Below are 15,991 nucleotides of genomic sequence, written 5' to 3'. Positions count from 1 at the left end.
TTTGAACTTCTAATAAGTGGATTAGCTGCAGGTCAGGTTCTCATCAGAACCAGAGAAGTTCTAAGTTGAAAAGTTCATGTTGTCTGTTGTCACTGCGTTATGTCTTGTTCAGTATGTTGCATATTTTTGGCTTCCATTCATCTTTTAACTATAGACTTTAAAATTTGAACAGTGCAGTTACTCCATTTGCAAAATCATGCAAGCACACAAGGTCACTAAAGGCCCTGTGTGTGTCAACATGATTCATTAAAAACCTAAAAGCAAAAGCAGCTTCTGAAATAACTTTTCTTATTTCGCTGACATGATCTGAAGTGTGACACTGTCGGGTGGAGAGCATCAAAATGCGGAAAGAAACCTAAAGTGAGAAAGAGAAGTAGCACAGGAAGTAACTGAGGTCTTGGTTAAGCTAAAACGGTGAAGCTCACTCAGACGCTTCAACTCTTCAACCAGCTGGCACAGTGGAGCAGACATTTTCTGCTCAGTCTTTCTTTTTAGAGTTTGTTTTGGATCAACTGCCAGGCTGGAGGGAGGGCTCGGGTCAAGTCTGCTGAGGAAGCTTTCTTCTTCCAGGTAGGTCACCCACAAATGTCCCTTTTTTGTACTTTTACAAAAGTGCAGGTGAGGCAGCTGCACAGCACACAGCAAAGTGCCACCAAGTCGTGTGCATATTTCAGCTGTACAAGGATGCTACAGAAGTGTAGCGTTTCACTTATTTATAACCAGTTACCTAGATATTATGGGTATTAAAGTCTTCTCATTATTATCATTATTATTAAGAGTTGAGGTAAACTGCAGGTGTGCGCACAATCGTTGACAATGAGCTTTATGTACGAGGTCAATAAAGGTCGAACGCAACAATATCAACCTTTCAAAAAGCAAAACCAAAGCGTTTGTCACACAGCTGATCTTATCTGCTTATCTGCTAACAAACATGCTAATCATATTTTCAGATTGCTGAACAGTAGCTGTGAAGTTGGGTTGGGTTTTGTGCATAACAAGATCAAATATTACAGAATTTTTCACAGACTGTACGTCAGTTTCAGCATGCACATTTGAGGTTTTCTTCACGAGGAAATGCGAGAGCTGTGATGGGAATGATGACGAGAACATTTGAAGTGAAGTTCAGTGAAGGTTGTGTTGTCTGCCATCATGTGAGGCCACATCAAATATGCTGTGAAAAAACAAGAATGCTGCAATAGGAAACTTTGAAGCAAATCTGACTAAATTATCATGCGAGACCAACAAAACAGCCTAACAGAGAAGTGTTATTTCTGTGTCGAATCCATACTCACACAAGTACAAATCTTTGCCTAACTTAGAAAAGCATTGCATGCGGACCTAAGCTAGAAAGAATTTACTGTAGTAAAGTAGACACCGCAAAAAGGTGCTTTGTGGTCCGCAGATACATTTATGCAACACCAATACATTGTTACTTTTTTTTATTTCTTCATGTAGGAAGTCTCATCAGCGAAACAACAGTCCTCAACCCCAAGAGGCCAATGACATGGGGTAAGGAAGGTTTTCATCATTACATTAGATCTCATCATTTCTCATCTGGTTAATCAATATTCAACACTTTTGTGAAACATACAATAGAAATGAGTTGAGGATATTTTTTTAGGTGAAGGTTTTAGAAGAAGGAGCAGAAGAAAATTCTTTAGAGACGTTTTTACCAGCCACAACAACGAGGCTGACGTTTTCACTCAGTGTGTGTGTGTGTCTGTGTGTGTCTGTGTGTGTGTCTTATGGGAAAATGTGGTTGTGGAGACACCTGCTGCAGCAGGAACACCCACCCGAAAAAGCAGTTTTGAGCTCATCTGCAGGTGTTTTCATGTTTATATCTGTATGAAGACAGATTTTGTCAACAGCTGAGAGCGTTGCAATCACAAAGCTGCAGAGTGGAGGTTGAGTTTAAAAGATGAGTGTGCTCTGAGAAGTCTCTCGTTGTGCACTTTCACCGAAAGATTACTCATAACTTGTAACATATTGCATCTCATCACACGTGTAATTAGTAACCAAGTTAGGATCTGCTTGTCTATAGTTGCACTTCGAAAACACGGGAACATGTTTTTGAGCGGTGCTCTGTAGATTGTTGATGTGTCGTAGACAGAGATGGGCAGTAACGCGTTACTTGTAACGCGTTACTGTAATCTGATTACTTTTTTCAAGTAACGAGTAAAGTAAGGGATTACTATTGCAAAATCGGTAATTAGATTACCGTTACTTTCCCGTAGGAACGCTGCGTTACTGCGTTACTAAAACCGTGATTTTTTTGCGAGAATGTCTCATGACAGTGACGTAAGCAAGTGCGACGTTGGTGACAGCAGCTGTGTGCAGATCAACAATGGATAATATATTGAGTGCGGGAGAGAGTATGAGCGTGCAGCGTTTAAAGCGTGGAAGTACTGACCTTACTTTGAGTTTGATTCCATAAAAAGTGACAAAAACATTAGCGTCCATCGTGCGTGGGAAGAAAACTTCTTTTTACAGCGAAAAAAACCCCTAAACTTCCGAGCAAGCACCGAGTAGCTACGACGTAATGGGAAACTCACAGAGACACTCGCGCGGATTCTTCAACTGACCGCAGCACACCTACACCAGGGTAACCCTCCGCCTACCCTGCTCCTGCTTTACAGGTGAAAATAGAGCAAAAGGACCGCTGAGTCTTTGACTTTATTTATTTTCTGCTGTGTTTTACTTGCATCTGTTTGAAAGAGTGAGTGAAAACACAAAAAATATTTTATTTTATGTGCTGGAATGTGTAGAAAATAGGTTTAAATGTTAAACTAATTTATTCAAGTCAGAGAATGTTGCATATAATTAAATGTTTTGCTTGATGCATAAAGTTAAAAGATTAAAACTGATAAAACAAGTTAAAAAAAGAGACTTTTCCATTTGATTACATTTTGTATGATGGATTATGTAGAAAAAGTAGAATTGGGCTGAAAGATCTATCACTTTATCACCTCTTCAGGTTGTAAATCGTGTTTTTAAAAAGTAACTCAGTAACTAAGTAACTAAGTAATTAATTACTTTTGAAAATAAGTAATCAGTAAAGTAACGGGATTACTTTTTGGGGGGAGTAATCAGTAATTAGTTACTGATTACTTTTTTCAAGTAACTTGACCAACACTGGTCGTAGATTTGGATTTTATTCTATATGTGAGGCCACGTCTTCCTATTGTCGATGGAACAAACATGTAGATGCCTTTTCACCTGAGTGTAAGACCCACAGCAGGAAACCGTTTTAAGAGGAGACATAGTGCACTTTTTAAAAAAAAGTCCACTGCTTCCTCTTTTTCAGGCCACAGGACACGCACTACAAAACAGATAAGGGACTTTTGCAAATTAGGCCTTCTCCCAAGAAAAAAGCATCATTAATCAAATGTTTCAGATCTGAGATGCTTTGAGCGGTAGAGAGGGTCCGCTGAAGAAAGCAGCATTTTTACACGCTTCTAAGAGGAAGTGCTGAGAGCCAAAACACAATGAATATTCCTACCAATTAAAAACAGTGTAGCTGAAACCTAAAGTAAACTCACCAGATGTTTAATTTGTGACCTTGTTTGCACTAGTGCACATAATAAATTTATAAAACCATATCCATAATTCTGCAACATTGTTTGTCACTTCGTAAACATCACTTTGTAAAATGACAGCTAATGACAGACCTGTTCTTTTACTGTGAATCCTTCCTGTGCAGGGCGAATGGAGACGACAGCGGGGCAGGTAGGCTGAGCCGCAGACTGTCTCGTCTAGGCAGCAGGAATCAATCCAGGGATCAGAGACACCCGGCTCAGCCAGAAAGACCTCCTCCTCCTCCTGTTCAACAAGGTGAGTGTCCATGGTGACACAGAACTATCAATGTCAACATTTTGTTGCTGCTGAGTGAGCCCTCATCTGGGACTCTCCTCAGCTCTTTCTGGGACAGTGGCGCGGCTGCCCCTCTGTTGGTCTTCCTTGGTCTCTTGTGTTCTGGGGGCCTCTGGATGTCTGGAGTTTTGATCTCCTCCATACCCGCTTCATGCCCTGGAGGACGGGGCTGTGGCCCCCCCACACCCTCTAGCAGATCATTACATGAAGGAACCTTTTAAAAAAAACAAGCGCGTCCATGCTCACAGGTGTACACACGGGTGATCACACCCACAAACTACACCCTTTTTGGCTCCTACCTCAAAGCACACTGTGTTCTGTTGATCTTATGTGCTGCACAATAATGTTTAATATTTAGTATTTACTGTCATATTCCCATATATCATTGTGATGTTGTTTATTCTATTACTCGTTCTCTTCTGCTTGTTTTCTTTTTTCTTTCTCAACAGCTGATCCAGGTGATTGATATATGCATTTTTTTTTATTTATTTATTTTTTTTTTTTCCCTGCCCGTTCTGTTGGTTTTTGTTTTTTGCCCTTCTCCCCCGTCCCTCTTCTCAGCTGTTTCTCTTTCCCTCTTTCTTTCTCCCCTTCTTTCCCCCAGTCAAGTCTGTCCCGTATTCAGCAAGTGAAAATAAAATAAACAATAAAAGGTGAATCAAATGGACCATTACGGCAAGGCTGGGATGGTCAATTTGGTAAAGTAAATCCGTTGGGCATCTTTCTTTGCCTTTAGACAATAATTCTGATGGCAAAAGAGCCAAACGGGACAGGCAAAAAAAAAAAAAAGTCAACATTTTGTGTTTAATAATGTTAAATCTTACCTTTTACAGTAAGATTTCTGCTTAATATGTGCTTACTTTGGCTTTTCTGATTAGATTTTGATGCTAAATCTTTCATGTTTCCACTGCAGCAGAAATCCATTATTTGTTCTTAGCTGTAGCTCAGTGTACCTGCAGCATCAGCAGGAGTATTGGCTTCTCTCACCTCTCAAATTCAGTGAAATTTGTGTTTCCCCTCCATAGATGACAGACCAGCTCCACCAGCACTTATTGTGCCTCCTGCTCCAGCTCCAGCACCAGTTTTTGTTCTCCCACCACCCATGGAAATACCACCTAAACGCCCTGACAAATCAACAAAGCCCAAGCTTCCTCCCCGGCCCCTGTCCAAGGTGTTCAGTAGCACTGAACATGGAGAGGATGTGCTAAAGGTCTTTATTACTGTCTGAACAGCTGTTTGTTATTAAATTATTTTGAGGGTTCATTTTAACAACTAACCCATCGAATTATTTTCCCCAAAGGGCTTTGATAGTTTTCGGGGAGACGAGACGCTCTGTGATGTTGTCTTAGTTCCTGGAGATAGCAAGGAAAAGTTTCCCGTCCACAGAGTCATCATGGCTTCATCCAGCGACTACTTTAAAGCGATGTTCACAGGTTTGTTTTCCTTTCTATCGTTGAGGCACTGCATTGAGAAAGAAAGGTAACAGTGACATTGTAGTCATCATACAAGTGCAGTTTTGTAGGAAGGAAGTACGTATGTTTGTAACGCAGTGCAGCAGACAGAAAAGGTTTTCTGTTTGCTTAACTCAGACTTACTCTTTAGATAGATAAACATTAGCAAGCATCTTAAAACCCCCAAAAGGAAGTCTGTTTAGAGATTCTGGCTCCTCTTTGCTCACAGCTTCCTTTGAGGTGAGATTTTCACAAAAGATATTTACATCTGAATACATAATTAACAATTTCAATTCAATTCAATTTTATTTATATAGCGCCAAATCACAACAAAAGTCACCTCAAGGCGCTTCATAGATACAGAGAAAAACCCAACAATCATATGACCCCTTTTTAGCAAGCACTTTGGCGACAGTGGGAAGGAAAAACTCCCTTTTAACAGGAAGAAACCTCCGGCAGAACCAGGCTCAGGGAGGGGCGGCCATCTGCTGCAACCGGTTGGGGTGAGAGAAGGAAGACAGGATAAAAGACATGCTGTGGAAGAGAGACAGAGGTTAATAACAGATATGATTCAATGCAGAGAGGTCTGTTAATACATAGTGAGTGAGAAAGGTGACTGGAAAGGAAAAACTCAATGCATCATGGGAATCCCCCGGCAGCCTACATCTATTGCAGCATAACTAAGGGAGGATTCAGGGTCACCTGGTCCAGCCCTAACTATATGCTTTAGCAAAAAGGAAAGTTTGAAGCCTAATCTTAAAAGTAGAGCTAGTGTCTGTCTCCCAAATCCAAACTGGAAGCTGGTTCCACAGAAGAGGGGCCTGAAAACTGAAGGCTCTCCCTCCCATTCTACTTTTAAATACTCTAGGAACAACAAGTAGGCCTGCAGAGCGAGAGCGAAGTTCTCTAATAGGGTGATGTGGTACTACAAGGTCATTAAGATAAGATGGGGCCTGATTATTTAAGACCTTGTATGTGAGGAGCAGGATTTTGAATTCAATTCTGGATTTAACAGGAAGCCAATGAAGGGAAGCCAAAACAGGAGAAATATGCTCTCTATTTCTAGTCCCTGTCCTTCCTATTTGCATAAACTTCATGTTGTGCGTTGTTACATCTTTGCATCTTGCTGACTGTGCATCATGCCTACACAAGGCAAATCTTCTAAAGCAATGCAAATACATGCTTTCTGTCTCTTTTTGATCCTTGCTTATTCTTGTTCAGGAGGCATGAGGGAGCAGGAGATGAGAGAGATCAAGCTGCATGGGGTCACTAAGTTGGGCTTAAAGAACATTATAGACTTCATTTACACATCCAAAGTGAGCCTCGACATGGGCAATCTTCAGGACACACTGGAGGCCGCAAACTTCTTGCAGGTCATGCCAGTCCTGCGGTTTTGCAATCAGCTTCTGAGCAGTGAGGTGAGCACTTCTTCTTTCAGTTTAAGGTCACATTCGTTCAGGATTCTGCTAATTATATTCAAGTACACTGGAGGCCTAGCTAATGAGCTGCCAAATCCCTCTGATTGCTTCTTTGTCCTTCACATGCACTCAGGATCAGAACATAATATGACATTGGAAGGGAGCCATGGCAATGAATGACAATGCAGTATAGAGCAAAGACTATTAACTCTATCTGTTTGATGACTCTATTTTCTGTGTTGTTCATTGCAGATCACTATTGATAACTGTGTGGAAGTTGAGCGCATAGCCACAGACTTGCTTCTAGAGGACGTTCAGCAGAATATCGGTAAGTGATATGATCTTTGATTATCAGTGGTTATTATTTAATGGTTATTAAATGTTTCCAGTCATCAGCACTACCTGAAATAAGCATATCTATCCTTATATCATCCTTATTGTATGTGGCCCCTCATTGTTAAATAGAAAACTATATCTAAAACTCTAATAAACTTGGTAATTTTCATTGATTGTTGATTATCTGTATCACAACAGGTGAGTTTGTGAGTCAGAACCTCTCAGAGTTAGTGGAGTGTGGCCGCTACCTTGAGCTCTCGGAGACCAGCATGGCCAACGCTCTTGCCAGCAATTCGCTGAAAGGTTTCTCGGAACTGGAGCTCTATCATATTGCAAGAGGATGGCTGGACCACGAGTCTGCCAAACGCCGAACTTCTGTTTATGCCTTGATGCGGCATATTCGCTTCCCACTGATGAGCCCCAGTGAGCTGATTCAGATCTCTCAGGATGATGAAGAAGAAAGCGACTCTCTGATGCGCTCTGAGACAGCCTGTGTGAACCTCTTGCTGGAGGCCAGTAACTACCAGATGATGCCTTACATGCAGCCAGCCCTGCAAACAGAGAGGACACAGATAAGGTCAGACGCAACTCATATTCTGGTCCTGGGTGGTGTAATGCGACAACAGCTGGTGGTGAGCCGGGAGTTAAGGCTGTACGACGAGAAAACCGGCCATTGGAGGGCCCTGAAGCCCATGGAGGTGCCACGCTATCAGCATGGTGTGGCTCTTCTAGGCGGCTTTCTCTTCATTGTTGGAGGTCAGAGCAGAGTACACACATAAACATACAAACAGCCAATTTAAGCCATGTGTTCATCTAATATGAGTATTTAATTTTGTATAAGCCAGCGTTTTTAGTTCAAGCATCATCAAAACTAAGCATGAATAAATGATCTACACTGATATGAACAGGTTGTAATTGGCCTTTTGTTGCAATCACCAAGGTAACACTGAATCTTTTCGACTTCTCAGGTCAGAGTACTTACGACACAAAGGGCAAGACAGCCATAGACAGCGCCTACCGCTACGATCCACGATTTGACAAGTGGTTACAGATTGCGTCACTCAATGACAAGAGGACTTTCTTCCATCTCAGTGCCCTGAATGGGAAGCTGTTTGCAGTGGGAGGAAGGAACGCCTCAGGAGAAATTGGTGAGCTGTAATAAATTTCTTTTTCAGTGTAAGCTAGTAACCGCTTCCTTTTTACCATTCAGTTCTTTTTCTACTAAAAAGTAACGTTTGAATTGTTCAAAAGATGTTTATGGACACTGCTGCTATCACTGATCTGTTATAGCTCTCCCTATTAGGATTATTTACTGCCATTTAAAAAGGTATTTGCTGAATAAATTGCATAAACATCCCTCTGTGATTTTGCTCAGATACGGTGGAGTGCTACAATCTGAAGAAAAATGAGTGGACCTTTGTGAACAGTATGGTGGAGCCCCACTATGGACATGCTGGAACAGTCCATGAAGGCCTCATGTACATTTCAGGTAAGACAGCAACAATTAACCCTGTTAAAACAAATCCTGCAGTATAAGATTATAAAGTAATTACTAGCATTTACAGATTTTTCCACCTTTTTTTTTTAAACATGAGAAATAGGCTGTATTTACACCTTTAATATGACACGATAAGTCCACAATTAGTGATAAGTCCTGCATTAAAATCTAAAGTAAATACAGTTAAAGTTATACATAAATAGTTTAGAAACACAACCAATTCACTAAAAATGAACTTATTTAATTGATTTATAATTTTATAAAATTATGAAAGCCCAAGTGGTCACGCTGGAGGATTTCTACTGTAGCAGAAGCAAAGCTTATGAAATCTGTCTTAAATCTAATTTAAAATCTTAAAGGAGCTTCAAATACAGGTGTGTTCACTTCACCTGTTGAGAAAAACACAATCCCCAATCTGACTTTTAGTCAAAACTTGGTACTAACAGCACTCTCCTGCCAATTAAAGCTTATGTCTTACAGCAAGATTCGCTAGTACTTATAGCGTAAAGGTAAGCTTTGTGTATTTTAACAGGAAAATGCCAAAACTATTTACATATATTTAATATTTCACCATCTTTTCAGAATCCCAGCTAGTGAAAAGGTTTGCAAAACTTAATTTATTATTTAACTGTATTCACCTATTATTATTATTTGATTCAAATTATCTTCATATCTACAAATTGGGTGAGTGAAAGCATTTTTTCTCATCCTGTTACATTTTCAGCTCTTGTGAATGTTTAATTTTCTCAATTTGCACGATTTCAACATCTGACTGACTTTTTACATCATAAATGTTATTGTTTAGTTCACTTTTGTCGTTAAAATGTAGATATATGGGAGCATGCTAGCAAACTAAATAGTAAAATGTAACCATTCAAAGCAGATTTCAAAAGGTTAAACACTGTGCTGCACAGAAGAGTGTTAAATACCACTGAATGGAGTCTATTTGTCATTATGTTTGCAATGCAAATGACAAATGACCACATAACCATTTCGAGAACTGTTGTTTCAGTTTCATTTCAATTATAGATTTTCTATAAGAGAGAGCGATCAGTGCCATGGTCAGAGTTAGAGGAAGATTCCTGTTGTCGTTAAAGAAAAAATGAGGAACTGACACTTAGGCAAGAGGTTGCAAATGAAACAGTTAGCAAGAAAGGTTTATAGAGTGACTGTCTACAGTTGTATAACAATGATACTTGACTTCTCCCTTTTTTACTGAGAGTTATCAATAACAGGTCAAATTTGTGTTTGAACCATGCGCTTTGAATTGGTTCGTTTTAATATATTTTTTATTTTTTGCTCGTCGAGATGTTTTGTCAAAGTTTTAAAAGGGCTGTCTGGAGAGAACAAGAAAACCCACCCTGACAAAATGCATTAGATAATGCTTCACGGCTGACCTATTTGAAACCACTTCCTGTTGAGATGCACAGTCTCATGAGCGGCTCTCACACAGTTCTCAGGCCTGTTTCTTAGCAACCTTGGACAGGAAAACAGCTTTTAGAGTTGAGAGCAGAAAGACGGGTTTCACTCGTGAATCAGGAAACCTGTAGTTGAAGGGGACCACATCGCTTTGCAACAAAGTTCAAACCCACAGTCTGAAGTTACAACATATATCTGCATTATAGCAGTTTGAAGACAACAGCGCATACTTTACTTGGACATCCACACATCCATTCTCTTTCTACCTGAGGTTCTTTGAGTTAGACAGTATGCATGTCATCAAGAAGCCCACAGTGGTAATGCATGTAATTTGGTGTACGATTACAAACCACTGCTTCAACAAAAGGTTACCGAAGTATTAAACTTGTAAACGCTAAACAAAGCATTCACCATTTCTTAAAACACAGACTTTCACTGTTCACTGTAGTTCAGTTGTTCGCTTGTTGTAATTAAAATAACCTGATTTCTCAATTATTGAATTAGTCGTTAGGTGTACAAGGATCTAGGGTTATTTTTCCTTTTCAAGAGGGCAAGTGTTAATTTTCTGACTAATGGATCATTTGAACTCTAAAATAAACAAGACAAACCTTCACCTAATGACAAAACAGCCACTGCTCTGGATGACAAACACCTTGGCATTTATAAATAATAAGCAAAAGATCAAAGAAAGAACACTGGCATCGCATTCATGGTGTGAAAGGAAGGACGTTACTCACATCTGTTTTTAATGTTCGGCCACAGGAAGCAGTGTGTCCATTATCTCATACTCTCCTGCAGACGTTCACGTACATATCGATCTTATAAACAACATCTGCTGTTTCACTAACTCTGTATTCTTTTTGATTAAACACATTTTAGTTTATTTATTAGAGATAGAAAGTAACAAGGTCACCTTACCTCAGTACTTCAATAAAGCATAATAATTCTTGCAGTTTACTCTAGTATTTATATTATTCTTTAACCATACTAAATTTCACAGTGCAATATTATACGACATATTATAGCTTACAACATTCATTTGAAAATTAAGGCAAACATGGATTTTTAATATTTACTTTTCATACATATAACAAAATAAATAAATAAATAGCATGCTCTGGGCAACTTGCACTAACTAGACCATGACCTCCTCTGTATATCAGAGTATTCTAGAGTCAAATGTGAGGCAGTCTATTCGCAGCTAAAGCTTGCACCACGTTGGGTCATTTAACAAGAAAATGATCCCAAGCACCCTGCAAATCTACAGCAGAATGGCTAAAAAGGAGAAGAATCAAGGTTTTGCACTGGCTCTGTCAAAGTCCAGACTATGTTAACAAATACAGACAAACCTCAATGAACTGAAGCAAATGTTGTCTCTAAATGTTATCAGAGACTGATAGGCTTACAGAAAACAATTAGGCTAAACTAAAGATGGTTCTAAATGCTGTTAAATCATGAGGTTTAGGTACTTTTTCACAGGATTTCATAGAGTTCTGCAGAAAAGATTTTTTAGCATGACTGTACCAACTTGTATTAGTACAAATAATATCTAGAGTCACATCATATCAGTCAAAAAGAACATTTTACTGGACAATGAATAAGTAGGATTTTTATTGGAGTATTTTGAAGCAGTGGTATTTATGCTTTTACTTGAATTAAATATCTGTATACCAATCCTGTTCTTGTGCCAAACAGGCGGCATCACCCGTGACACCTTCCAGAAGGAGCTTTGGTGTTACGACCCGGTCGCTGACACGTGGAGTCGACGGGCAGACATGACGGAGCTCCGTGGCCTGCACTGCATGTGCACTGTGGAAGACAGACTCTATGTCATGGGCGGAAATCATTTCCGAGGCTGCAGCGACTATGACGACGTGCTGGGCTGCGAATACTACAGCCCTGACACAGACCAGTGGACGGTGGTGTCACCAATGCCTCGGGGCCAGAGTGACGTAGGTGTGACTGTGTTCAATGGACAGATCTATGTGGTGGGAGGATATTCCTGGAACAGCAGATGCATGGTCGACATCGTGCAGCGATATGATCCAGACAAGGACGTGTGGGACAGGGTGTTCAACGTGCTGGAGCCTCTGGGGGGGATCCGTGCCTGCACAATGACAGTTCATCTGCCAGAGGGGTCAGTAGATGAGGCTCAGATACAAGATTGCCCACTTCCCACAGCTAAGAGCTCATAGCCACAGACGAGGGGGTTTCCGGCTGTTGCTGCTGTGAGACCACAACTGACATGATGAAATTTACCTGCACGCTGTGGCGAAAAGAAGGCAAAACAGGAAGTAGTGTGGGTTGCAAACACAAGTTGCATGTGCAAGCAAAGCAGGCTAGCTTACATTAGCATTGAAGACTTTACTCGTACTTACAAACACTGTGCTCTTGTTAGTATCGTTTCCTGTCCTTTCATTTACTGCCAGCTATGTGGCACCCCAGCTAATCTGTTGATTATGTAATGAATATGCATAATGTACATAATGCCTAAACGAAAGCTCAAACCCACCATCCTGATCAGTTTGACTGGACATTGATTCACTGGACACTGAAGGCAGCAAGTCAGAATTAGAGGCAAAATCATCTTTTCATATAAATTACACTGAAAAATTGAATTAAGAGAGAAAATCGACATTATTTCAAATGCTATTTTTGTATAGTTTGTAATTCTGTAGGCTTTTTTGATCTATTTATTTTATTCCATCTCTAAACCGAAAGGAATTAGCTGAATCATTTGTGTCATGATGATGCATGGATTAGGTGATTAAAACACCACAGGGTTTTGGGCAAACATTGGAAAATAAAGAAGTTTTTATGGCACAGAGTCATAAGATTTCAGCTAGACTGTAGCGTCAAAGACAACATTTTGGGTGTGGAACTTCCTATTAATCAAGCCTGTATCCACAGACAGTCATGCTTTCACGAGGTTTGTTTCTGCTTTTAAACACAATGTAATGAGCAAAGATGTCTGTTAATGCTTTCCATTAAATTTCATGCTGCAACACAGAATCGCATTATTCGCTGTACGCAAAGTCCTCTCAGCCATTAACACATCAGACTGTTGTTCCATAGATACAAAGAAGCTCACACACATTCACTCTTTGGTGTTTGATGTCAGCAAATGACGATGAAACTGCCCTTGAGACTTTATCCTTCACCTCCTCAGCACACAGCTATCTTATCGGCTGCTTTGCCAAGGTCTTCCAAATAGAAACACTAACATGCAGTGCAGGAGTGTGCGTGGATGAACTGTTGCGGTTTCTTTTTGTGTGTTTAAAAAGTCAGCCAAAGTTGCTCTAAGCGAGTGCTAGCGCTGCACTTCACTGTTAGCACTCGTTTTCAGTATACTGACCTAATTTTATTAAACTGTTGAAAACTTAGTGTAAAAAACAAAGCTTCTACATCGGAATACACAATTAGCCTATGTGTAATAGGATATGATGCCGGAAACAGTGTCATTGTCAGCTATAGGTCAGTTCTAAGAAAGGTATCAGCTCTATATATGATGATTGTGGTGCGACCATTAAAACCCTGTAACACCCAGGAGTTTCCAGCCCAGTGACCAGTGTACCCACTGCTGAATAAACAATGGCCGACTTTATAATAATAATTCATGTATATGTAAAAACAAAGTTGCCCATCTGGCAGACAGATGTTACCTTGAAATGTCGGCTGTTTTTTTCTTTGGCTCATGTAGCCTTGCACCTTTCTAGACAGACTTTGATACTTAATCATTGTTAGTAGAGTGCACATCTCATCTACTCGTGTTTCCCCTTAAAGAATCCCTATAAAACCCCTCCTTTGAAAATCTCAATAAAGCAGAAAAACAAGTCTGAAATAGACTTGTTTATATCAGTATGCCTGGACGGTAACATTAAAAAGGTTTTTTTCTAATATTCAACCATAGTAATCTAACTGAGTTTTACATAGTAGTTGAAGAAGTACTCCATAGTCTGCAGGCATAAATAGTTAGAGAAAAGGGTTAACTAGCAGCCAATCAAGCAGTAAAGCCAATGTGGAAATGCCTAAAACTGCATTTCTTAAAATGGCCACTAGAAGTTAGCTAAAAGTGACCTAATCCAAATTGACAACCTCCAGAATTAAACTGTGCCGAACATAGACAGTATAAAAGATAGATGTAGCTTCCAAGTCTGAAAAGTGAAGCAAGCATAGAAGTTGTAATGAAGTCCAGGAAAATCGACCTCGGTTTGCTCTCTCTGTGATCTCAGCAAACACTTATCTGATGACTTTCTAGCCTTGACAGCTAGATTAAGGTCATACTGAGCAGAAAATCATAGTCATTCTTATGGTCAGAAAGCATGGTTAGCCATGGTTCTCATTAACTAACTTCTCAGTTACAGGTTGTTTCCTAGTAAGTGTGTGGTTTCCCAGTCAGATCTTTCTTGCACAGCTCTCTTAAGGTCCAGTCACAGTATTTCAGCTTGAAATGTGACTTTCATTGGACCATTACAGCACCTTGGTTTAGTTATTTTTCAGTAATTCTATTTCAGTTATTTGCTGTTGTGCTGGGGATTGCATGACCTAATTTCAGTCAAGCTTTACACAGATGGCCCTGCATTTGACTCTAGAATACAGAGGTACACAGCCCTGTGGTTGCAAAACAAGCACAATCATCACGCCACCACCGCCGTGCTTGACAGTTGGTATGAGGTGTTTGTGCTTGTCAGGGACCAAGCAGTAAGGCATAGAGGACACAAGTGTTTAATAAAAAAAAGGGGGTTTTATTGACGCAAAAATATGAAAGATAATTAACAGAACCAAAAACTTGGCCAATAAAAAGGTCAACTCAATAAACTAAACTCAAAATAGCAACTAGCACAAGACAATAAAACTCCAAACACCTCCCCAGGCAATGAAGCGTGTGGTTTAGTCCAATAAGGCTGTCAGCAGTACTTCAGACCCCCAGCCCTTTGCCACACCTTTTGCCAACCAGGAAGGAGAATCCAAACCCCCAGTTAAACTCAAACAAAGAAAGATATGTTAATATAACATAAAACAGAAGTTTAAACATTGTCATCACAGTGCTATTAAAGACTGAACAATACCAGTTCAGTGTTTTTCTGTAATTGCACTGCCATGAATTTAATATTTACCATGCTATCGGATGCCTTTGTGTGTATGTTCCTCCGTAGTACAGTGTAATGTGTAATTAAAAGGTGTATGAGTATTGTAGGCACGCCCTTAAATACAATAAAAGACACACAAAATGCATTACCAAAGAGCTGAGAAGCCAAAGTGGAATATAACAAAGTCAAAGATATTGAAGTGCTATGCGGCAGGTAAATCGGTTATTTGACAGAGGAAGTCTCACTTCATGATCTTTTATTTAACTAGTACATTTCAGTGGGAAGAACCTGCTCATGTTTTATATATGTAGGTTTATTGTTACATATTAGACTACTCAGCAGTAGTTCTTCTGTACTTTAATGGGATTTTAAACACTTTACTTGTAATAGATTTTTTATTCTGATTCAGTGTTTGTTGAGTGCTTCTTAGGCCGGGGTACGTGCCTCTCCGTGTAGAATTGTTCATTTTGTGAAAGCAGAAAGCAGCAAAGAACCCTCAGCTCCTGCTTTGTCACATGCTGAGTCTCCCTGCCTCTTCTAATGAAATACTCCTTCTAATTAAGCAAAAGATTACATTTTCCAAAAGCAAATGTCCTTGGCATACGGTGTAAGCCCTTCCAGCTGCTTTTTTGTCCAGCCCTAGAAAGCATCACATTCCATGCTGGAGTAGCTGAGCCCATCCCCTTTTTCAATACTGCCTTAGAGAAAAGAAGGTTTTTTTTGGAAATTTTCTGGGCTTACAAAAAGGGCTGAGGTGGAGAGAACAGAAGGTGTTGTCCGTCCCTCACAGACAGATCACGAAACATCCAACACCAATTCTGTATTCGGGTTTTTCTTCATTTTTAGCCGCTGTTTTTGAGAAGGCTCTGCATCAGAGAGAAAACAACTGCTTTTTGACTGTTAACGGGC

The 15,991-nt window shown here is 40.0% G+C and overlaps 1 protein-coding gene across 1 annotated transcript; it reads left to right on the top strand.

The window, feature by feature from the left end:
• Nucleotides 1–424: 424 nt before the first annotated feature.
• Nucleotides 425–12,622, top strand: LOC146615691 (kelch-like protein 9). The gene is made up of 11 exons (XM_085373998.1): nt 425–570; nt 1,456–1,509; nt 3,701–3,831; nt 4,896–5,080; nt 5,171–5,303; nt 6,543–6,739; nt 6,992–7,067; nt 7,274–7,831; nt 8,044–8,223; nt 8,451–8,564; nt 11,688–12,622. Exons 2-11 carry the CDS (start codon nt 1,505–1,507, stop codon nt 12,185–12,187), a joined length of 2,079 nt encoding a protein of 692 aa, XP_085230124.1. The 5' UTR covers nt 425–570; nt 1,456–1,504; the 3' UTR covers nt 12,188–12,622.
• Nucleotides 12,623–15,991: the final 3,369 nt, after the last annotated feature.

The sequence above is a fragment of the Diplotaxodon limnothrissa genome, linkage group LG16 (genome assembly GCF_057381915.1).
Source record: "Diplotaxodon limnothrissa isolate DT_005_m linkage group LG16, D_limnothrissa_male_GT1.1, whole genome shotgun sequence".
In the NCBI taxonomy this organism is placed as follows: domain Eukaryota; kingdom Metazoa; phylum Chordata; class Actinopteri; order Cichliformes; family Cichlidae; genus Diplotaxodon; species Diplotaxodon limnothrissa.
This window is presented reverse-complemented; position numbering and strand designations above follow the sequence as displayed.